This window comes from Syngnathus floridae, chromosome 6 (assembly GCF_059516105.1).
Source record: "Syngnathus floridae isolate MCC-2025c chromosome 6, RoL_Sflo_1.0, whole genome shotgun sequence".
Lineage (NCBI taxonomy): Eukaryota > Metazoa > Chordata > Actinopteri > Syngnathiformes > Syngnathidae > Syngnathus > Syngnathus floridae.
In genome coordinates, this window is record NC_142418.1 from 16,193,566 (window position 1) to 16,218,143 (window position 24,578).

The following is a 24,578-nucleotide window of genomic DNA, read 5'->3' on the forward strand; positions in this document are numbered from 1 at the left end:
CCTCACCGCGGCATCCAAGAATGCGGCGAATGTAAGCCTGTGACATAGGAACACTGACAAGACTTTAGAAATAGAGCATGTAAAAATAACCATGGGTTCAAACAGACCTGGTTCTGTTGATTGTAAGCGTGTGTGTGTATGCGCTTGTGTGCATATGTGAAGCCTTTAATTGCCTTCTGCTGTTCACACCAGTACTATTAGTCGTTATTAAATCGATGGCCGCCCGTGTTTCACCAATGCCGTGGTGGGGTCGTTGGAGCACAAGGCGTACTCTTGTCAGGTTTCGTGAAGCGCTCCAGTGTTCCCCCGCTCAATTATTTATGAAAGGAGTATGTAGCTCCGGAAAAACTAGAATGATTGTGTAAATAATCACAAAGCCTTTAGCACGTTGCTAAAGACTCCCGTTTGCTTTAATGAGGGCTCCGATATCTCTGACGTCTTGTAAAGCAAAAGGCCACAGAAGCAAGTATTTCACGATTTGCGATCTTTTTGATTATTGCTCACAGCTAAGAAAAACCTCAAGTTTCACTATTTTCCAGGCGAACGCATAAATGTCTTGTTTTCAAGTTGAAGCACGCGTGTGTATGCACGCATGCGTATGCGAGTGGCCTCGTCCGTCGGTTGACGCCAAACGCTGTCCTCCCGGGCTGCCAGCTGAGCTTTTCAATGCTTAATTAAACACTTGATTTCAAGTGGAGCATCCTCTTCGCTCGGGTTCCGTTGCGTCCTCGCCGCCTCCCGGTTTTACAGCCTGCGGCGTATTGCGCAAGAACATCGCAAGCTCCTTCTCGTTGTGAAAGATCAGCCGATGTCAGAGGTGAAAAACATTTGGATTGGAAAGTGGATATCTGACATGTAAATTAATCAAGAGAGACATTATGGCCCGAGGATCGAGAATTTTGGCATGTCAGAAGATGGGTCATGCGTAAAGAGGGAAGGGACTGAATACAGAGCCCTGAGGTGTCCCCATGTTAACGATGAGAGTTGAGGAAGTGTGGTTTCCCCGTCCTGACATTCCAGGGGTCTTTTGACAAGAAAACCCAAGACAGTGAGCTAGCTGCCATTGCCCAAGCTTGCTCAGCTTTGTCAAAGTCATGATGGAGTATGACGTGGAATTATTTCACATGCATGCCGGCCTTCTCAACAGATGGCGGATCTTTGTCGCGCCTGTGAGTGTCATGTTACTGTTTTGGGTTGCGGTATGGGCCGTCCCCTCTGAGCCCCCCACCCCCCGACCCAGTGGTTGAAGTGAGGTCCGTTGAGGGGAAGTGGCCGGCGGTCAGATGACTTCCAGTATTAGAGCCAGCTGATGTGGCAGGTGTTAAAGGGTGTCGATGGGACGGGGCCATGACGTTCCCGCTACACGGGCTCTCTCGATTGCGTGACGTTCTTAAAAAGAATCAAATGGTGACGTGTGGTAATCCGCGTGAGCAGCTTTTGCATTCTTTACTAAACACTTGCTGCATTCTTTTGCTCTTTTGTAACACGCCGACGTCACAGTTAACGTTTCTTTGGACGGGGGCTGTTACGCTCGTTATCATTGCAGGCCGCATCATTCCCCTCTGGAAATTTTTCTCATAACTAGACTTTTTTTTCCTGGTAACGTCACAACTTTTTTTTTTCATAACACAGCAGTAATGAGATTTTTTTTTTTATTATAACGAGAATAATAGCACTCTAACAGCTGTCCTTGAACTCACCACGGCTCGAGACAAGAATGCGGCTCCTAATCTTGCTCGACGAAGGATGCAATTATGTGTTTTCCCGAAATGCTCAATGTCGGTGATGATAAAGAAAAAAAAAAAAGCTGTCTCAAAGTCTGTATTTGACGCCGACGACGTCACCCGCTGTAAGGGATACTAATTTTGTTTAAAAATAGCCCCCCCCTCCCTCCCCCCTGTTTACCCAATTCAAATCAGATTAGGAGGGCATTAAGATCGCTTTTGATTCGCGGGCGGCGGGGTCGCCAAAGGGGGTCGGGTTTGAGCTTGTGATGGACGCTGGAGTTTGGAGGAGGGGCTGCTGAGGGTTTGGGGGTCAAGGTTTATCAATCATAAACACGAGCTGACAGATTCCATTACTTCATTGAGATAGGGCTGTTTACTCAGTGGAGTGACGAGCAAACATTTCTGTTCTTCCCCCTTTATGGAAATGAATGAAAACGAGGGACGGGTGCTTTTATTTCATTACAACTTTTCTGGTAATTTTATAACTTTTTTTGTCATATTATCCATGTGAAAGGCATGGAGTTACTTTACAAGTCACACATTTTGATTGCTCATTTAAAATGATTTATTTCCCTTTTTTTTTTATGTGTTGACTAACAAAAACTACTTTCAGAGTTGTATAGTTTTATTTCACTTTTTTTTTAATATGTCTTGACTAAGAAAAACTACTTTTTCTGTCAGAGCTGTATAGCTGATGTACTTTACTGCAGTTAAAAAAAAGTGCTGGGAAAAAAAAACATTTCAAAGCTTGCTGGAATCGGAAAAGAAAAAAAAGCTGTTTTTTTTTCTTTGACCGGCGGCGGGCGGCCATCACCGACGACTGTAGCCTTAAATTTCGGCCTCCTCCATTCCCGTTTCAAGGAAATGATTGGAATTCCTGGTGGTTAACCTGCCTAATGAGGGTGGGGGTGGTGTGAGAGGAAGATTCTTCCTTTCAGGATTCTATTTCAGCTCAATCGAAAACAAACGACAGACCTTTAGAACGACCGCTTTTTTTCTGATCAACATTTGGAATTCATTCTCAACTTTATTTTCACAACTGCCCACAATAGATGATCCAGACTGCCCCCCCCTCCTTTCCCCCAATTGTAGTAATAATGGCTTCACCAGGAAGTCGGGGGGAAAGAGTTTCTCTTTACTAACAAACAAATTAGCCTTTGTGAGTGAGAGGCTCCATCTCCATCCCCTCCCTTTCTCCCACCCGGAAAACTGTAACGGAAACAAAAGAAGTGGACGGAGCCTGAGGCCTGGCGGAGTAAATCGGACTCTATTTGCTTTGTGAGGCCCGTGGTGTGTCGTCATTCGACAATCATTTTATCCGGAAATACAATCCGCTCTTTCGGCGACGTTTGGCTAACGGGGCCTTATGTTTACGTGTTTTGACTCGGGCTCACGCACGCACTCGCTGTGACACACTTAAGCCTATGTAAGAACATAACAGGTTTAAAGCAGAGAGCTCATTCGGCGCCGTTTGTTGAGCGCTGATCTTCGATGCGAGGCCAAACAACCAGAGGAGCTGAAATATTTGCCTCACCCCAAACCTCCATTAAAGGCCAATCACATTATGAGGAATATTTTTTTTTCTTTCTAGTAGTGGGCAGTGCATTTTGGACCATAATAGCATAAATTAAATCATAAAAATATTCAAAGTGGAAAATAATAGTAAGAATAAATAATAAAATAAATACTAATAATATTAATAAATAATAAAATCAAAAGTATTTAAAGTGAAAAAAAAAAAAGACTCTGACGAACAACCCAGGCTAAACTGCCATCTGTCAATCATTGTTTTGCAGTCTGCGGCCCCGGCATCGACATCCGCAACGACGTCAGCGAGTTCAAGAGCCTGGAGAACTGCACGGTGGTGGAGGGCTTCCTGCAGATCCTCCTCATCAAGATCAACAACAGCAAGACCAAGAACCAGGAGGTGTTCCGCTCCCTCAGTTTCCCCAAGCTGACCGTCATCACCGACTACCTGCTGCTGTTCCGTGTACCGGGTCTTGACAGTTTGAGCACGCTCTTCCCCAACCTGAGCGTCATCCGCGGACGCATCCTCTTCTATAACTATGCCCTGGTGATCTACGATATGACCAGCCTGAAGGACATCGGCTTATACAACCTGAGGAACGTCACCCGAGGGGCCATCCGGATCGAGAAGAACCCCGAGCTGTGCTATTTGGACTCGGTGGACTGGTCGCTCATCATGGACGCCGAGTTCAACAACATCGTGAGCGGCAATAAAAAGACCAAGGAGTGTGACAACGTCTGCCCGGGCATCATGGAGGACAACCCGTTGTGTCAGCAGACCACCTTCAATAACAAACAGGAGTACCGATGCTGGACCTCCAGCAAATGCCAGAAAGGTAAGCGCTGGTTTTTGTTCTTAGGATGGCAGCAAAGAGCGACGGACAAATCCCTCGTGTTTTCCCTTCATTTCCGTCCTCACCTCGCCAGTGCAAACATCTGCGCTCTGTCCATTGAAGGCACTCCCGGTTCCTTTGGATCCAGCTATTTATGGAGTGCAGCAGTATGGAGCCGCAGGTATTAGTGAGGCCTGGCTGCTCTGCCAAGAAACCAGCTCGTTTACCTGTCTGGACCTTGTCGGTTAAATATTTGCCTTCGGGATGGGATTTTTTTTCTTCCTTTTTACCATTTATGAAAGGAAGCATATTGAAGTATCCCGAGGAGGGTCATCCCTGTTTTAACTCTGGTCGGGTCATGTGTTCAGGGGAGGGTCACATGACTTGAAGAAGAACTCCCACCGATTTATGGTTTGCTCTTCACAAATTTACATACTTCTTTTTTTTTTTACTGTATTTTGTGCTCGTTTTGTGACACAGCTTGGAAAGTAGGAATTGGTGTCAAGGAAGTTTGCTGGAGTCAAGGAGGAGCAAAATTTAGTCTGGGTCGTGAGCAGATATGAAGAGTCACACTATTGGGAATGATACATTTATCATTTCAGATGGTGTGGAAAAGTATCAGAAAAAAACAGCCAATGCCACATTCCCAAGCTCTTTTGTGGCCGGTGTCAAAGTTTTAGAAGATTTGATTGGTTGATGCCGTAGCGGACTTGTTTTTTTCTCAGCATATTGTGTTTCTCTTTCTTGACTTGCTTCTTTTGGCCACCCATGCACTGTTGCAACATTGTTTTCCAAAGGTCAGGGTCAGGGATGATTATTCAAGCATACCGGGGGAGGTCGTGCACTTTTTTGTTGCACCATAAAAAGGCCATTAATTGTTTTTTCTGTCAGGGTTTCTTCGGTCTACTTTCAAAAGGCTTTGTAGTCTTTGGATTCATTCTAAAGATTCCCCAGAATCTCTATTCTAAAGAACACAAGAGTTTGGTTGGTGAAGTCTTAATATCTAAAATATCACTCATTAAGAATTTTTTGTCTTCTGGTTCCTCTCATCATTGGCATATAAATGTTTCTATCGATCCATAAAACATCGGTATCAAAAGATTTCCATTGCTTGAGGTTTCCTCTCGCTACAAACCGCTAGCACGCTTGCTATCCAGTTAATGTGACCTTGGTGTGCCGTCGCTTTCTTCCGAGCGTGAAGTAGTTCTCTGCTGTTTTTGAGTCACGCAGGAGGATGTTTTGAAGCAGTTCTCAGAGGCCCGGGTCGAGGTCAGGCTAAACACATTCATCTAGAGGGGCCCTTGAAGTCTTAAGGCTACAGATAAAGATTTGAGGGAGGGACACTGTGGGAAAATAGGAAGCAGTCGTAGCTTAACCATAGTGGCAACATTGTATTTGTTTTTATTAAAGGGTTTTTTATTGGTAGAATTTGTTGTTCAAGTTACTGTGAAAATAGTAAAATAATATTAATTCACGTGACAAATATGATTTGCTTTCACGGGCTGCTTAGAATAATTTGACGGGCCAGATCTGGCCCCCGGGCCTTGACTTTGACACCGGTGCTATAGACAAACAAGTGGAGCTACAACTAAGGATTATTTTAGTTTGTAAAAAAATCAAATGAACTTTCCCAACCACACCTTTTAAAGTGAATTCCCTGTTATAGATTAAAGGTGGAAAAAGAGTTGAAGATTCCTCGGAGCAGCTACTTGAAAGACTTAATATTACGGCCTTCTCCTTCCTGCACACACACACATTGACATAATTGGCTTATTTTTCTCCGGTGCAGATGTTCCTTCAAGGGCATGTGGCGGTTTTCCTCGTCAATACGGCCCAGCCTCCTCTTTAATTACACTCCATGAGGCGAGGAAGCCTGTTGTCTGTCGAAAGCACACCACCGTAGCCTCCGGGCCTTCCGCCCCTCGTTCACGGGATGGCGCAGGGTCTGCTTGCCACATGTTTGTCCACCCATAAAAAAAGAACGACACTTTGCTCAATGGTGATGGACAAAATAAGGTGAAAAGTTTGTCTCATCATAGTGAAGCACTTTTAAAAAAACTCACAAAACAAAAAAAACTGTCAAAAAAATATCACAAGTGCAGATTTGAATAAGATTAATTAAAAACTTCAAAAACTAAAAAAGGAGTAACTTAAAAACCCAAAGTTAGACAGGTTAAAATATGATGCCTTCAAAACAACAAAAAACAAGTAAAACAGGTCAAATAAAACGACTTAAATTTAATTAATTTAATTAATACATTTGCTGCAGTTAAAATAATAAATTGCTTTGAGCTTCCAGCTGGGCATTTGACAAAATATCCTTCCAATAACTCTTTTATTCGACTTTTTAATGGAAGTGGCTGGAAGGAGGAAAAAAAATAGCCTTTGAGTAAACCATCCCTGTATCTACGATCGTCCTTGTCAGTCTCTCCTCTGCTGCTTCCTGATCTACCCCCCTCTCCTCCACGCCGCTTATCAGGAGCTGTTAACATCTCCGCCTGTCAGATAGCGCCTTTCCGAGCCCTCCTCTCATCACTGCGGCGCCGGCCAACTGGCTTGTTTGCTCAGGTCTTGGATCCTCTGACATTACATGCTGTTTGCTTTGAGTTTGGAGTAGAGGGGGGATACCATGAGGGCTGGCGTTAAGGGGGATCCCCTGACTCAAAAGAGTCTGGCCCGCTTCAAATAGCCCCCCTCAGGTCCTGTGTGGGCCTCAGACGGGCCCGGTAAAGATACATTGCCGGGAGGTCATTCACAATTAGACAAGCCCGCCTCTCTGTCTGCAAAACCTCTTCACATGCTTTAGGACCCAATTGAAATTTGACAAGTCCACTTCAAGAAACATTCTTGAAGCTCAAGTCCAGAATATTGCCAGAGAGTTTTATTTTACAAGAAGGATTTGTAGTGTTGTGTCTTGCGTGTTATGAAGACCCACATTTTACCAGCTAATATTTTATATTTACAAAGATGTTTATTTTTTTTAGTTGACTAAATTGAGTAATTCAATTAGAAAAAAAGTTACTGGAAAATGCACCAAGAGTAGCCAAGGAGAATACTTGTTGATGGATTTATGAGATTTCCACTTGATTTATTCTTCCCGTTGTGAGACGGCGCTCCCTTCATGCCTGTTTTAAAGATTTAGTGATATTCGAGGTGTTGGGATTTTTATGTGTTTACGCATTGATGGGAAGAAACATTCAAGTAAGATTCCCGCTCGCTGAGTCGTTTGGGAATACAAACCTTGGGCTTTAAATCTGGCCAGCTATTTGACATTTGGTTTTGATATACTGCTGATGATGATGATATTATCATTTGTAGTAATCATGACCAGATCGTATCCAATCATGTCCAAGTAATTTGCAATTTAGCGTTACGTTGCCACTGTAAGACTCGAAATAGACGGAATGTCTTGCCAGGCAGAGCAGAAATGCTATTTTGCAGAAAAAAAAACATCTGAAAGTTCCGACTTGGGACTTTTGAACATCTGATTGCCCACACGTTTGCACTCGCTCGGCTCCGTTTAGTCGGCAGCGTGGGCAGCCGGCCAGCGTTAATGCCAAAGATCTTCGGCTCCATCCGTCATCCACGCCTGCCACCTGACAGACATCTGACTAATCTGATCCATCATGTTCTCAGAGCGAGGTCTCCTCTTGAGACGGAGGATCAAGTGCTTTTATTTTGGTCCCCTACACAATTGAATCATGAAAGTAACTTATATAACGTCTGATGCACATGTCCTAATTTTCAACTGGCTGGGTTTGTTTGTGATTCTTTCTGACTCTCCACAGTAGAGTCTTGACTCTTTTATGATTCAAGACACCTAATAATTGACATTTTGATCCGATGGGGGGGTCTCATATAATAATCTTTGCAGCCTTCCAACCTGTCTTTGGTTTCTCTGTTGTATTTACTGTCTGGCAACCAAAAAGAACCTGTAAAGAATCTGGGTGCAAATGAGAGGACAGTCCAGGAAGATAATCATTAGCGCTGTGTATAGCAATTAGAGAGTGGCCACACACCAAGCGAATCAACCAAGTTCCATCGGTGTATCTCCAGCTACATCAAAATCCATGTTAGTTATCAGAGGTGTCCACAGTTGAGGACAGACGGATCTTTAGACGGGAGAAAAATTAGCCCAAAACACAATTTGAGTTGTTTTTGACTCACGTTTGAATTTGCTAGCATGCTAGCAAAGCATTCTTCATGACACAGCGTGTCGAAATATGAACAACTGGCCTTTTCATTCAGACTGCTACTTTTTAAATCCTATAAATAAGTTCTGTCAAAGGTTCTCCTGCTTGATTGATTGTTTTGTTTTTTTAAATCTCTTAACTTGAAAATACTCTTTAAGAGACTCTCACACAACACGACTGTTTGTCTGAGCCCTCAAAATTGTTGCCTACTGGAGGCATCCGCAAGCCGCGCTGAGGCCGTGACTCATCCTTCTGCTTTCACCACTCATTCATAAATCTGCTTGAATCACATAACTTCATCTCCCGGAGCTGTGGGGGCCATGGTGATAGTTCTCAGACCTTCTTTAAAAGGCAGGAAGCAATGAGGCTTGGTGGTGGTGGCCACCCTCATCCCTTCATATAATAAATGCTATAGCGCGGTAAGCTAGCTAGCGATTTAACGTTTAGCATCAGCAGTCAATGGCATCGACTGTTTTCGTATTGGATGTCACTACCACATGAATAATTAATCAATGAAATGTACAATGTCGAGTGTTGTGCCGTTTGCAGGCAACGCTAAAAGAATTTGAACTTTGGCCCTGCCTGGGATAAGCTCTATTGAAAGTAGATTAACGCTATTGAAAGTGGATTTACACAAGTTTAGTAGATGATGTTTATCCAATATTTAATATCGAACTCAATAGTCAAGCCTCCGTGTGCCATTTTCCCATCATTCCTTCTTGAATTGCGTTCGAGCATGAGGCTTATGTGCTTCCAAATCGGAAGACCATCCATAAAATAGTCCTTTGTCTAATGCCTGTTCAAAATGACCTTCACCTCCCACTTCCTGTTTCTTTTTAGTCTTCTCAGGAGGGATCCCTGAGGGGGGTCCGGTGGAGTTGTCAGCACGCTAGCTAATGGGCACAGGTGGCGGCCTCCCCGGCCGGCTCTTTTGGCACAAGCATCAGCTTCTTGGCCAGACGCCTCAGTAAGCCAGTGGAAAACAAACACAACACAGATCTCCAGTTGTTCCTTTGTGGGACTTGAGCAGGGGGGGGTCGTCGGCTTTCAACTTTGAAACGTGTGAAGTACTGCTGATGAGCCAGCTATTGTTTTTTTCCGTTGGTGCTATGAGTCACAGTTATGACATTCCGCCCGTCACTCTTTCCCGGGTCCAAATAGGGGATGAGAGGTTGCGGTGACGTTCGCACGGTGGGAACTTTAGCAGCTGTACCGCACCATGCCGCAGCCTGACAGCGGCTCGTTACTGTGTCGGATAAATATAGAGGTCTCTGGAGGTGCGAGCGTCCCTTCCTACTGGAGCTCCAACTCCGCTCGCAGAAAAGGGAGCCGCTGCCATCCTCATTCATCCTTCCGAAATTGGCTTTTCGCTCACAGGATGTTGATGATTAGTAGACCTCCTTGGTAGTGAATTGCAAAAACACAGAGGTCCACTGTATAAAATTAAACCATGTTGAAAGACAGAATATTATATAAAAATGTCAAAGAAATGATTGTCACAATGGATGGTTAGCATGTTGACCGACAGTGAATTGGTGTTAGCATGTTTCCTGAAAACAAAATGGCTGCCTTGTGATTAATCCATCAATTTCACAACTAGAAGTGACCGAAAGCCCGAACTGGTTGCCAGCCGTTCATAGGATACAAAAAAATATCGACTAACTTAATGCTGACATACAATAGAAGCTAATTTAGCTTAGCATAGATGTTCTACGTGCTACGTCAACAGATCCTCAACGATATTCTCTCTCCGCCTTTTATACTGGACCAAACCATTCCACCTGGATGGAACGTGTATACTTAAGTTCAGGCGAGTTTGCGCTTGCCTCGTCGCCTCCTTCCCGCGGTTTCGGCCGCCTGACACGACGTGAGTGATGTCGGACAGGCCCACGCCCTGCACGCAAACACCGCCATTGTCATTCCGCTTTTTACGACCTGATGGTGTGTAAGCAGCTGGATTAAGGCAGGAATGTTGACAAAAGCTTAAAGGGTTGGTTTGTTTTTTTCACAGCAGAGTAAGTTTCATCAAGCCAGATATTGCCTGAACTACTTTTCTGGCTATAACCCAGCAAGTCGGATTTATTGTTCTCGCTGTGTTTACGCTGTAAAGGGTGACTCGGTTCTTCCGGATGAGGCATGCGCTTGCTTGTGTAAAGCGTGTTGTTTTTGCATTCCACCTGGCTCCCTGTGTAATACATGCTATTATGTTGCTCCTTTTTTTCCTCCTCCTCCTCTTCTGTGTGGGATCATGGTGTTGATGCTTCTGTTAAGGAAAGTCCCTGGAATTTTCTCCAACTTCAGTTTTAAGACCCCTTTAGGTGTTTTTGTTTTTCTGCAGAAACGACTTTTTACGGATCGTTACATTGTGTACATGTTAATGCAATTTATTTAAAAAGTAGTAGTTGGTAGAAGTATTTTCAAATAAGGGTTTTATGAAATGTTGACATTTCACTGGATAGTTTATCTCACACAAGTTATTGTGAAAATGTGCACGAACAAAAAAAATGTGTTTTTCAGTAAAATTCTATTCATATTTCCCCTGTTGTATATAATTTGAGAAGCTGAATTTGCACTAAGAGTCATATTGTGAGCCTCTCGATTTGCGCCTTTGGTTGTACGTATGTCTGGCACGTAAAAGAAGAGCTATTAAGCATGCTGGATTCCAGGGCTGCTCCCAGGAGAGCTGGTGTAATTGGCATTGCGTGCGTCTGCAGTCCTCATGGACGTCATAAAAAGCAAGGCAGCTGCCCCCTCGGCCCGGTGAGGGGCTCAGAAAGCATACGGTGTGGCAGACCCGGAATGCTTTTAAAGTTTTTACACCTCGTGTTTCTCCGGCCACTGGTTTAATGACAAAAAAAAAGTGGTGAGCGTCAGTTCCCAGACATCTTGGCCTCAGTGGAGGAAGTGATTCAGGGTGAGATTTTCTCTTGAAGTCGAGGCTTAGCAATTGCTTTTAGGGTTATGTTACGATTGTGATACTGATGGATGGAGGGATGGATGGATGGATGGATGGATGGATGGATGGATGGATGGATGGGGAGGGAGGGAGGGAGTGATGGATGGATGGATGGACAGATAGACAGATAGATGGATAGATGGATAGATGGATAGATAGATGGATGGATGGATGGATGGATGGATGGATGGATGGATGGATGGATGGATGGATGGATGGATGGATGGATGGATGGGGAGGGAGGGAGGGAGGGAGTGATGGATGGATGGATGGACAGATAGACAGATAGATAGATAGATGGATAGATGGATAGATGGATAGATAGATAGATAGATAGATAGATAGATAGGTAGGTGGATAGATAGGTAGGTGGATAGATCGATAGGTAGGTAGGTAGGTAGATAGATAGATAGATAGATAGATAGATAGATAGATAGATAGATAGATAGATAGATAGATAGATAGATAGATAGATAGATAGATAGATAGATAGATAGATAGATAGATAGATAGATAGATGGCTAGCTAGGCGGATGAATAGAAAGACAAGGGTGCCCCACATGTAATTATCAGCTCAGGTCCCGACACGTAAACACACCCCCACGCTGTCTGGAGGCACTCATGGTTGTTGCCGTGGAGACAGACACTTCCACATTTGGCCCATAAGCCTGCTCGGAAGTTCCGTTTGCCCCCACGGGTGTCACAAAAGGAAGTAGGCGCGTCGCCGTGTGTTTCATTGATTGTGTTGATTTATGGAGGGCGTAGTCTATGACTACTGTCGGAAATGGAGGTGGGAGGTGTGGTGGGGGCATAATGTTACACTTGTTCGAGTCAAAACGAGTCGAGATGAAACACGTCTGCCACTGACTCACAATGCTTCAAGCTTCCATGAAAAAAACGTTGTCTATTGAAAAGAAATAGCAGGTATCATTTTTTTTGAGATGCACTTGTGCTGCTATTGAATTGGGCAGGTGTCCCTAATATTGTGGACGTAAAGCAAGCGATCTGTAATGCATCTGTGTTTGTCAGTCTTTCATTTTCCGTTTGGTCAGGCCGCAGAAACGCCCGTTGCTGGAATGCTAGGCGGTCGGAATGGTGTAAATTCTTCGCCTGTGACTGACCCACATTGGGGTTATCAAGCTGTATAGATTGAATCGGGATATTGGCAACGAGTCCCTGCGGCGGCGACGGCGGCGTGCTCTTTTTATGACTCAACGGAGGAGGTCCCGCGCTGTCTGACTTTTGTGGTGGCGAAGCCTGCGCCTGTGTATGCTCAGACATGCCGGGCTGGATGACGAGGAGTTTAAAAGGGACTGCAAAGCATTGGGGGGGAGGGGTCTTTGGGGGTCTGTCGCCTGCTCTTTGCCTCCTCTTGGGAAGTGAATTGGATGGGGTGAAGAAAAATACACTGCGCACCTCGACAATGGAGCCCATTGTCTTGGGCCAGCATCGCCGGCTGAAAATAGTTTCCAGTTTATTAAAACACTTCCAGACTGCAGTGTGTTTTCCACTTAATCGCTTGGGATCCAACTGTGGTGTGTGCATCGGCAGAGGGCGTTTTCCATCACGGAAGTTATAGTCAATCGGAATCGGTTTTGTTTTCCCTATTTTCACTTCCGGGTGCTAAGTTTGTTTATTTTTCTGGCTATTTGTTATTTTCATGGTGGGGAAGAAGGTTGTTTACCGTATTTTCCGGTCTATAAGGCGCACCTAAAAACCTAAAATTTTCTCAAAAGCCGACAGTGCGCCTTATAGTTCGGTGTGCCTTATATATGCACCAAATTCCTAAATTTAAACTGGCCGGAAGCATTGTGTCATGAAATCGATCATAAGTGGCCCGCTGAAGACTTATTTTGTGATTATAAAGTAATTTGTTGCGTCTGAAGTTGAAATAAAAAAGATAAAATGACATGATGCATTACTGGTGCGTTTTATAGTCCGGTGCGCCTTATATAAGGACAAAGTTTTAAAATGGACCATTCATTGAAGGTGCGCCTTATAGTCCAGAAAATACGGTAATTCCAGTGATGATCTTGGGGGAGAAATGCGAGGGTACTAACCAAATAAACCAACCAACTAACAGCTGTTAGAAAACAACAACAATTCAACTTCTGTAGCCAACGCAGGTGACATCAGCAACAAGTTGACATTGACTCCATTTTTTTCATTTTTTTTTTTTAATATCAACTCTGTAACTCCCCCAATACAAACATCTTTAAATGGTCTTTTTGGTGTTTTATTAGACTACCAGTAAAATCATACTTCTGTATTGACATTGGACACCTAGCGTTACATATCACGCTCTTTAAAAACACCAAAGCCAAGATCGCAGCTCATTATTCCCTCAACTGACCGTAAAACTGCGATTTACATTGGCAGAGCCATTAGCTATCTCCTGTACCATATTGACACTTTGGCGTTGAGTTTAATATGTGGAAGTTATTATTTCTGCCGTCACCTCTGAATCGATGGCCGGGATGTAATGGCTCTGTCTTATTGGATGTATCGCTTTTCATTGCACGTGGTTGGCGGCCTTTACTGTGTGTTAACTACTCTTCTCATTTCTTGTTGCCTTTGTGCCCGAGACCTCAGGCGAAAGGATTGTAAATCTACTAATTGACTCTTTAAAGCATCTCACTCCACTGGATGCAGGCAGGGGAAGAAAAAAAAAAAAAAGTCTCGACTGGAAGTAAACAAGACATGAGGATGTTATTTAGGTAAATGGATACTCCTTTTTTATTTTAACACTAAACAGTAGTTGCATTACTCATTTCAAATTTGTGTTGAGGTAAAAGACATGCCGCATTAAACATCAGTTTGAATTTAAAAAAACAACAAACAGGGTGTTTTGTATTGTATGTAGATTCTGGTGAGATTATTCAAGACCGCAAATTTTGTCAGTAAAAATTGCTCCACTCATTTCGTTACCTAGATAGTTGGTCAGCCAAAAAATATTTGAGGGGAGACTAAGGACATCAAGAAAAACAAATCACTGCAGCTTAATTTCCTAGCAGCCGTAACTCAAATTTTCCACGTCTGAATCTTCAGACTGTGATACTCCAATTTATTTTATTTTTTTTAGCTAAACTGATGATAGGGACTTAAGGAAGAAAAAGGGACGCCACTGTTCCAAAGTGGAGATTGCAAATTTTTTTTTTCTTTTCACGGGGTTAGCCAAGTTCATTGCTGCCCCTCTTGGCAATGTTACATTCTGAAGATTCTTGCGTCTGCGAGGAAGAGGAGGAAATGCAGCAGTAATGAGAAAAAACGTGAAGACAATGGAGAGATTATATGCTCAGATGAGCCACTGTCGTCCATACTGTCACGGTTTTATTGTTATTCACTTACTGACATGTCTGCCTGGCTAAAGTATGTGTTGTTCTGATTACATGTGTGACATGCAGACAGTGTTTTGCGTTCCGGGTTTTGTTTGGCACAGCGTGTGTGAATGGAGGGGAAGGAGATGAGGGGGTGTGTGTTGAGGCTCCCTTCACTGTCTGACCCACGCTGGGAGGATTTCTTGGAAGAAGGCCCTTTGTTTCCCCATCACTCGCTCTAGAGCAAGTGCCGTCTTTTCTTTGCCTGTCTAGTTCTCAACCTCCTGGAGGACCGTCGTATCTGAGTCTGGAGGAACCTTTGTCCTGTTTCCGCCAAATAACAATGCAAGTCGGCGCCAATGTTTCAATAGAATTTCACAAGGGTATTTATGTAATATTGCAGCCTTGTTCAAAAAGAAATCTTTTATTCACCCTGACACGCTTGTTTGACTAGGAAGAAGGAATTTATTCAATCGAGAGACGCTTTTGTGAGAAAGGGATTTGTCTTCCGCCCCAAATGAAGTCACAACAATGACACACCTGTTACATACCTGTGTACATCAAGTGTGCATTCAAGTTACATATGGAAAATAAGGTTACTGTATTTTCCGCACTATAAGGTGCACCTAAAAACCTCCAATTTTCTCAAAAGCCGACAGTGCGCCTTATAATCCGGTGCGCCTTATATATGGACCAATATGGATTCGTGGATGAGGACTAATTTATTAAAGTAAGTTTATTTTGTGTGTTGTGTGATATTAACGTTTGAGCAACGTTGAGTTATTGATATATTGTTATTGTTTTCACTATTTCGAGTGTTACTATATTGCGATTGCATTAACGTTTGAGCAATTTATTCTATGCACTTTATAATCCGGTGCGCTTTATATAGGGACAAAGTTTTAAAATGGGCCATTCATTGAAGGTGCGCCTTATGATCTGGTGCGCCTTATAGTGCGGAAAATACGGTACATGAGTCGTATTCAGATTATCGGAGACATATCTGTTGCTTGTGTCATCATTCTTACAGTGAAAGCTACACATAACAATCACATAGCATAGCATAGCATAGCATAGCATAGCATAGCATAGCATAGCATAGCATAGCATAGCATAGCATAGCATAGCATAGCAGTCAGGTGTGTCATCAAAATAATCACTCACATTTGAAGCTCGGTGTGGCATAACAATCACAAACTCTCTTAGTTAAAGCTAAATATTACATAATGACACACTTTTGAAGTTAAAAAAAAAAATCACTCATAGTTAAGGATCTGTATGGCATAACAATCTCAACGCGCTAGCTCGCGCTTTAAGGCTGGGCACTGCGAACCGAGCCGTAATAACCCTTTGGTTTCTCATTTCATCTCCAACGTCATATTCCTGTGTAGGCATGTCTTTTTAAAGCCTACCACAGGCATTTGCCTGGGAACCGACTCAAATGAATCTACGATGTTGTGAGAGCTGCTCAAACGTCACTTTGCACTTTGCTTGCCCTCAATCTCAACGACCCCCAAGTAATCAGCCTATATATAGACATCCACACTCCGGTATTTTCTTGGGAGCTTACCGCGATTAACAAATGTCAAAATCAGTGTTAGTAATAGGCTTTGTTTTTTTTTTTGTTACAAAGCAGCCTCCAATTTACCAACCTGAAGTTAGCTAAAAACATTAGCAAACATGCTAATGATTACTCTGTAGCGCCACGCAGTACGTACTCTTGTTGCTCTCGGTTGGATCATCTACGCACTTCCCTACCCTCAGAGATATTCGATACGTTCTTTGGATGGCCCGCCACGATGGCATCTACTATTAATCTTTTCGTCATGTCCGCTTGCCTTCATGCCCACAAAAACACATCACCAGCTTTCTTGTGCAAATCCAAAAACTTTCACAAGGATCCATCAGGATCGTCTTAACAATGCTGGAAGTGGGGTCTAATTGCAGGCAGGTCCGAAGTGATTGGCTTTGTTGAATTCCACAGATTTCCACAAATATTTAGACTGGTGAAGACTTTCAAGTCCCCGCAGAGTTGACGGGAAGCTTTCTGGCTCTTGTGATCCTAAGATAAAGGGGGGATGGATGCCTCGGAATCATTTCCCTTGCTTAAATCTGTAACCGGATTAGCGGTACCTTCCACCGCTAATGCTAATGCCTCGCTACAACTACATGGCCGTATTTTTTGGTATATAATTTTCCTCTGGCTACAATTTTTTGTGACCAATGTGTGTGTTTGTGTCAGTGGCACCACTTGAGGAGCTAGATGTTATTTGGGAGGACATCTGGATATTTACACAAACACACACGCTGCTGTGTTTATGTCCAGTATTTGAAAATGTGTCCAGCTCGAGAGCAAAAGAGGCCAGAGAGGAGTGTCTCTTTTGGTAAACTGAGGAAGCAGGCCAGAATCCTTTGGGCCTTCTCTGACAGCTGCAGCAATCCGAGAGGGCCGACCGAGACTTGCGGTTTCCTAACGCGGGGCCCAGGAGAGAAGAACGTAGGACACCAGACGCGTACATGTGTGAAGACTAAGTGGGGTTAAGAGCCCGTTGTTGCATTACGGCCTTCAATTAGGGTTAGAGGGCAGCCAGAGCGTCGGGGACAACGAAGTCGTCCAAACGCGTAGGCATTGACACGACCCGTGCAGCGTTCCCTTCCCACGCACGGGCAGTTCCCTGAGCCATCGCAGGCAATTAATGGAGTCATTCATCTTGAAGATTGATCTGGTTAGCACCAGTGGAAACGTAGGCTGGGGGAAGCAGGCCAGATGATGAGGGAGATCTAACAAACTCCATTCCACTGACCTGCTTCTTGCCAGTCCCAGTGTGGAAGAAATTGTGCAGCTGAATCTTTTTTTTTTTTAAAAAAAACTCAATCTCCCTAGCTGACAATCAAGGTTTTTACAAATATCCCGTGATTGTCCATAAAAATATCCATGGGATGTCTGGAACAAAAGCGTGATCTCAAATCCAAGGTATTAGCCGAGCATGTGTTCTTTGCTGTTGTGATTGGATTTTGGCAGTTGGTAGAGCAGATGGGGAGGAGGGGCGGCGGAAGGTCGGGCAGGGGAGGGCACACCCATCGTGGTGCTTCTCCGTCAAGTGTTTGGGTGTGCACGAGTGGCTTTTGAGTCTGTCTTCAGGCAGACAGACAGCTGGTCCAACAAGCTTAGGAAAGCTGTGGGCATTAACTTAAGCTCATTTAGGCCTTCTTGGTCAACAAGCCCAATTGTTTTCATGCTTTTCTCAATGATAAGTCTCTTGATTGGTTGGAAATCTCCAAGGCCTGACCGGAGAAGTCAGTTAATGGAAAATGTGCAGGTGTACTGGAGATGGTGGAGTTTGTCGTGATTGAGTGTAACAGAGTGTGCTGAGATGGTGCGTTCGAGGGGGAGGGGACTGCAGAGCGCTAGTCGCCCTTGTGCGGATGTGTCACGTAGCACGTAGGCTTGTGGAATGCTGGACCACCATTCATGGGATTTTGCCTCCTACTGGGTGGTCCGGAGAGAGTGGAACCAGGAAAAGTGTTACAAAAGATTTTTTTTTTATTATTTGAAAGAGTCCGAGTCTGAAATACACTTTTGTTTTCAAACACACCATTCAAAGTGTAACAGTATCTTCACACAGTTTTGGATTTTTTTTTTTCTTTCAATCAGAGCAGTCAAGCCAGACTAAGCAGACTCTCTTGTCAGTGTGTTGTCCCAGTAGCTCAGTTCATGGTGGCTCCTGTTCAAGACCTCATGTCCCTCAACCGCCAAGTGCACTCGGGTGCATTTGTGTCTCTGGCTGCACGTGGCTGGCTCAATTAGATCTTGCTATGATTAAAGGGGAGTGTGTACAACGTGTACTTTCTGGGATTATTCCCGCCACCACTCGTGTGTGTGTGTGTGGAGGAAGCCTACGTTGAGTCTTGGGACTCAACTAGCTCAAAAAATAATCTCTTAGGATTGATGATGTGTCATTAGGACCTTGAGTGGATCAATCGGCGCCACTTGGGTGTTGGTTGCAGGATCTTGGCCATCCATCATCTTGGGGGTCACATCACATTGTCATTCAACTGGAGTGGTCAAGCTAGGTCAAGAAGACATGATGAGCTAGATGGCTTGGAGAAGGTTCATGTCAGATGAATGCCGTTTGATTCGGGAGCCTCCCAGACAGCATTAGCAGATCCAGTGGAATGTTTAGGTTCAATTGCCTTTCCAGATGGACGATCGTTTGCTCTTGGATCGACATGGACGTGCCTCGAAGGATTTTTGATGCGTCCATCACACCTTGTCAGTTTTTCATTCCATATGTATGAGGCTACGTTTTCCTTAGCTCAGGTTCTCATTGACATGGCTGACCTGGTCCCGGTCGGAACCCGGGAATCGAAAAGGTGACCCTTTGGATGACCTAAGTGTCTCGATCCAGGTTGCCAGTTTCTGCTCAAGCCGCCCGCCCGCCGTGTGTTGCCTTAACATCTGGATCCAATAGTAGCGGCTCCCTCCTCCTCGTATAAATAGCCAGGCAGCCGTAACCACACTATGCACAGCCGCTTAGATGCGACTTCATTTGTTCCCCAGACCAGATTTTTTTTTTTTTTTTTAAAACTGCCATCTTGAATACAGTTGGCCCTGTTACCCTTCTGCGTAGATCCTCACATCTCCCGCACGCCACCTTCCAAGCTAGCTGTTCCGAGTTTGCGGTGTAGCTGACGTACGTACGCAGACTGAACGATACCGGAAAGTTTGAGTCGTGCGGCGCAAGGTTTGAATCCAGAGAGAGCAACAAAATGTGCGGCCATTTTCAGGGCGCCTATTTGTTGCCGGGCAAATATTCCCAAATGAGACCCGATCGGAAATTCTACCGATTGACACGATATTGTAGTTTGGGGTAGTTTGCTGAAATCACACTGGGAAATTTTTCATGACTCTCGATCACAATGTGTGAGAAAGATTGCGAATCTTTCAGTAAGCTTTTTCACCTTGTTCTCTCATGCGGATGATCATTTTCAGGAGTCGCCATGACGAGGGAGCGTAAGATGTTCTAGTTTACCCTCAGTTGACATTTGCTCCAACCAGAGGGAATGTGTTTTTTCTTTTTGTGAACTCAACATGTGCTACCATTGACTCCACTCATAAATGCAGACTTAATGGGTGCATCCTTCCGATCCCCCCCCCCCCCCGGCGTGTCTCTGAAGTACTGTTTAGTGTGTTTGTGTATGTGTGTGTGTGTGTTAAGAGGGTTGTGGGGGCTGCTGCTTGAGTTTTTAATTTGTCTGCTTACAGAGGCAGGGTCGCGAAGGGGACAGATGCATTAGCAAACGTGCACTCAGTCACCTCACACCAGATACACAAAAACCTCTCTCTCTCTCTGTCTCTCTCTCTCTTTCACTCACAAAAACACAACACGCATAGTGACACCTAATATGGCACCCCATGGCGTTGTCTGAGTGGCTTTGGCTTTCTGCTGTTGTCAGATTGATCAATTTATAGAAGTCACAGCAGGGGCGCAGTCACTTGCAGTGGAAGTTGGAACAAGCTGATGAAAACCGGCCCACAGAGTTTGCCATCGAGGCACGATATCATTTCGGACTGGACGTAACTGTGGATGACATTGGGCACAGGCGAGGAACAAAATGACAAGGTTGCGTGGAAACTACATTTAATGGTGTTGTTTTGAATGTTTTTATAAAAACATTTAAAAATGTTTGTGGGAGGTTTTTTTTTTTGGATGGATGGCAAAACAAAATCTGTGTCATGGAACTTCTTTTGCATTGAGCTTGATTTCTTTTAAAAGTGCCCTTGTGCCGTCCCGTCCAATTAGCACCTTGCTTTTGTCCCCCCCCCCCCTAAATTCTATTCTTGCTCTCCAAACATTGTGTGGAAAAAGAAGTTCCAGCCTCATGTTGCTTTGAACGCGTGCCTCGGCTCTTGCGTGTGATGTGGTGAGAGCAAAAACAAGGAGATTGCCTTCCAAAGGATGCAACTTGAGATTGTTGTCCCCCTCCTCTTCTCGCTCCTCTTTCTGGCCTCTTGAGGAGGAGTCACCCAGGAGGTTATCAGGTTTGTTTGAAAACGGGCGGGCGGGGTCTTTTAAGGTGGGAAAGCCACTGGCATATGTGGGCTGGATGGAAAAGGGACACAGACGGAGGGAATGGAAAGGAAGGAGGGAGGGACGGGATAAAACAAACAAGTCCCTCTTGGCCTGTTGCTGCTCCTGACCCCCTCATCCATAAATTCCATGCCAGCAGCTGGAGTGGTTGAAGCAGCCATTTTATGAATGAGGGTGGGAGGCGGAGCCACAACACACTTTTTTGGGTTTGCGTTCAAGACACTTTCTTAGATTTAATTTCTAGTTGGTTGCAATAATTTCTCATGAGAATGCGATGGTGTGTTCTAATAATAAAGTGTTTGGTGAGTGTCTATATATTTATAGATTCACGATGCATAATGCACGATACAAGTACGAGCCGCCAAGTCGGATTGATCGTTGCAATCTCACCACCGGCGGTTTGGCGTGGCCTGCTGTCAGACGCCAACCGAACGTCGTTGTTTGCCCGCGGGCGGTCTGCAGGGAGTTTGTGGCTGGCAAGGTTTTACCGCACGCAATGAAGTGGAGATTGTCTTTTCAGTTTTGATTGAATCTGTCTGACGTATGCTGCAATCCCAGTCAGGACTGTTTTGATTTTTTTAATCGTTTTTCTTCCAGTTTCCCTCCTTGTGACATTTCTTTATTTTCTATCAAATAAATATTGTAAACATTTTCCAAACAAACTATATGAAAGCAGCCATGCGTGGGAACAATAATGGGTATTTTTTTTTTTCTTTCTCGTCCTTGCTAAATTATTAACACCCAATACGGCCATGACTGCAATACTTTTCTTGGAAGAGTCAGTCAGCTTACGCGAACAAGGTCAGGGATAGTGCAACCTTGACGTCGTCATGGTGATCCGAGCCTCCCCCCCTCCCCTTCCCCTTTTACTGTACAGCATTATGTAGCAGGTGCTTTTTCGGAAGTGAGTCAGCCGTGTAAGTAACGAGAGCCGACACACAGACAGAACGGCGCTGTCACATGCAGCTGATGCTCAAGGTGTTTTTTATTTTTTTTTTTATTTTACCGGAGATGACAGCAAGTCACACTCGTCCAAGTCACAAGTAAATCAAAATAAGTCACTACTGAATTTCAAGTCATATCATTTGGCCCAGTCACAACGTATCTTCACAGCCATTTTGTGGTCCGACTTGAGTCAAATCATCTGACTCGACATCCCCACCTCGGTTGTTTACAGCTCAGTACTGGGCCTGGAGATGATTCAAAAGTCTTGTTGATGCCGCATTAGACACACTTGAGGGAAGGGAGTGTGAGTTAGCTCTCAAGGCGGCACTTTCAACGTGTTTTTATCCCCCGAGGGCACTACCTAATAACTGCTGTGTTTCGGGTATGCTGCCACGGTGTCACCTGTTTTTTTTTTTGTTTTTTTTTATGTACTGCTGCAGGCAAAACTGCCGCCAGGTTCTTGTTGATTGGAGGAGCACTCAAACAATGGCTTGAGGAAAAAAAAAACACAACTCGAGTTGTATTCTATAAAGGATTACATGCTGGAGTCAATAATGAAGTAATCGTTTCGAGACACTTTTTGTCGTCTTCCATGAAAACAAACAAATGATTACAACTGTGTTTAATTAAAACAAAAACAACTTCATTCTGAAAATAATTACTAGACCAGTAACGGAGTCAGTTTAAAAAAATAATCTCTCTTGTGTGTTGTTCAATTGTTATTTACTTGTTTTATCACTAAACAATACCAAATAAAAAACAGTAGATGGGGGGAAATTGTTTTGTGATAAAAAAATTACACTAAATAAAATTGCATCTGATATTAACTGATGGAATAATCGATAGATAAAAATATCCATAGCCATAGAAAAGCATTTAAGCGACTTGTGTTCCGAGTTAAATTCTTACCGAACCCCAAAATAATGATGTCATCCAGATTTTATAACGTTAATAAAAAATAGATCATAATCGCTCTTTGTGGAGGTGAGTCGCATGTTACCACACGATAGCATCAACCCCCTGGACAGACCGTGACCTCACTGGAGTACAGTGCAGCCCTGAAGCACTGAGCTGCAGACAAACACACACACACACACACACACAACTCCTCAGTGGGGGTCAGGGGAGAGCAATCGCGCCCTAATCAAACCTCCACAGGAAAAAGTACTTGGAAATGTGGTCGTGGAAAAAAGCCTGGAGTCCAAGGCGGCCCTTTGATGGCTTTTCTTTAGAGTGGAGGATATGGTCGCCTGTTTCCTGTGTTTACGCCGTCTCACTGTGTGTGTACGTTTATGACTGTGTGTGTGCGTGATTGATGGTTCAGCAATTGAGCAGCATGCTCGCATTCCCACCATCCGCCAGCTCTCCGTCCCCCCGGCGACCTGTTGCCAAGTTTCTTGAATCCAGTGTACTTGTGGAACAATTGGTAAGCCAGTAGGTGTGAGTCCACACAATGTGTAACTTAATGATAGGAAATATTTAACAACAGGCTAAGATAATATTGTGCTGGAGTTTTCAGTGGGGCAGAGCGTCTGGGAGACGTTTTTTGTTTCGCAATACTGTTTTTTTTTACTCGTGGCACCATTTTAAGCGATGGATGGATGGATGGATGGATGGATGGATGGATGGATGGATGGATGGATGGATGGATGGATGGATGGATGGAGTAGATTAGAATAGATCTTTATTGTCATTGTCACATGTACAACGAAATTTAAAAGTTTGTTTATTTATTTATTTCGAACATTTAAAGAAATACAAGAAAAGAAAGTAAAAAATACTGAAAATAATAACTCCATAGTACAAGAGAGAAGAAAGAAAAGAAAAAAAACATTGCGTTATGAATTTTCACTTTATCATAAGAATCTTATTTAATCTTAATCTTATAAGAAAGTGCCTACCGATCAGTGCATCTGCAAATGAATGAATAAATAAATAAATAAATAAATAAATAAATAAATAAATAGATTAATTAAAGAAATTGACTCAAAAATGACTATAAAATGACTCTAAAATTAATAAAATAATAATAAAGTAAATAATATTTTTTGTGGAGCCTGGAATGGATTAAAGATGTTTCAAATTTTCAATGTTTTATTTTTTTTTTTAGGGCTTCAACTTTTTCTTGTGCCTCAGTTTGATTTCGGCCGGGAAACACTGACTGTGCTTGTTTTCTTATTTGAAGACCCAAGTTTTGTAGTTAAGATGAGGGCGTGGGGGGTTTCTCAGGCTCATGTTTACGTTCTCCGAGTCTCTGCAGTGCAGCCTGCCGCCCTCCTGAGAGTCCCCCCCCCTGAGGTGGCCCCCTGTTGGTGCACTAATACTGCAGCAGATCTGCCCGTTGCGTTGCTTGAGGTCCGTAACATTTTCAAAGTTGTCTCCAGGAAGAAGAAGAGGAGAGGAGGTGAATTTGCTCACTGTTTTCGAGCTGCGTCTTTATGTCTCTCCTGACTATGTGTGCCATGCTGCTTCACAATGGAGGCCATTGTTTGTTTGGGGGCGTTGTGGGGGTAGCGGGAAACGGGGGGGGGCATCGGGTATTTTGTTTCATTGCTTTCTGGAAGTCTTGTGTTAGACACGGTGTGGAATTTAGACTTCCTGTTGTTGGGGGCGCACTTGGTGCCTAAATCTTTGATTCTCCACCAGTGTGCCATCTTCTCAAGGCTTTCTTTAAGGTGCTTTCATGATAATAGGTTAGCGGTAGGTCATTCGGTACATGACTTGATCTCCTACTTACAACCGACTTATGATTCTTAAGGGCTCAGTGTCTCGTGTGCATCAGCAGCCCACTGGATTTTTTTTTTTTATCAGCTTGTCGTGTGATCATCTGAACATTTAACAACACTGAAGCTTTATTTAGTTTGTGGCTTTGACATGATACTGCTTCTATTTAGTCCAGCTATCACTTGGCAGATCTTTGCCTATTATTATTATTATATTTAATATTATTATTTATTTATTTATTATTTATCATAGATTTATATTATT

At 43.8% G+C, this 24,578-nt stretch overlaps 1 protein-coding gene across 1 annotated transcript in view; it reads left to right on the forward strand.

The window, feature by feature from the left end:
• Positions 1 to 24,578, forward strand: part of LOC148396912 (insulin-like growth factor 1 receptor) — a 49,650-nt gene that overhangs the window by 2,131 nt on the left and 22,941 nt on the right. Inside the window, exon 2 of the mRNA XM_088378354.1 lies at positions 3,524 to 4,090. Coding sequence (XP_088234480.1) covers positions 3,524 to 4,090 — 567 coding nt within the window. The remainder of the gene's footprint in view (positions 1 to 3,523; positions 4,091 to 24,578) is intronic.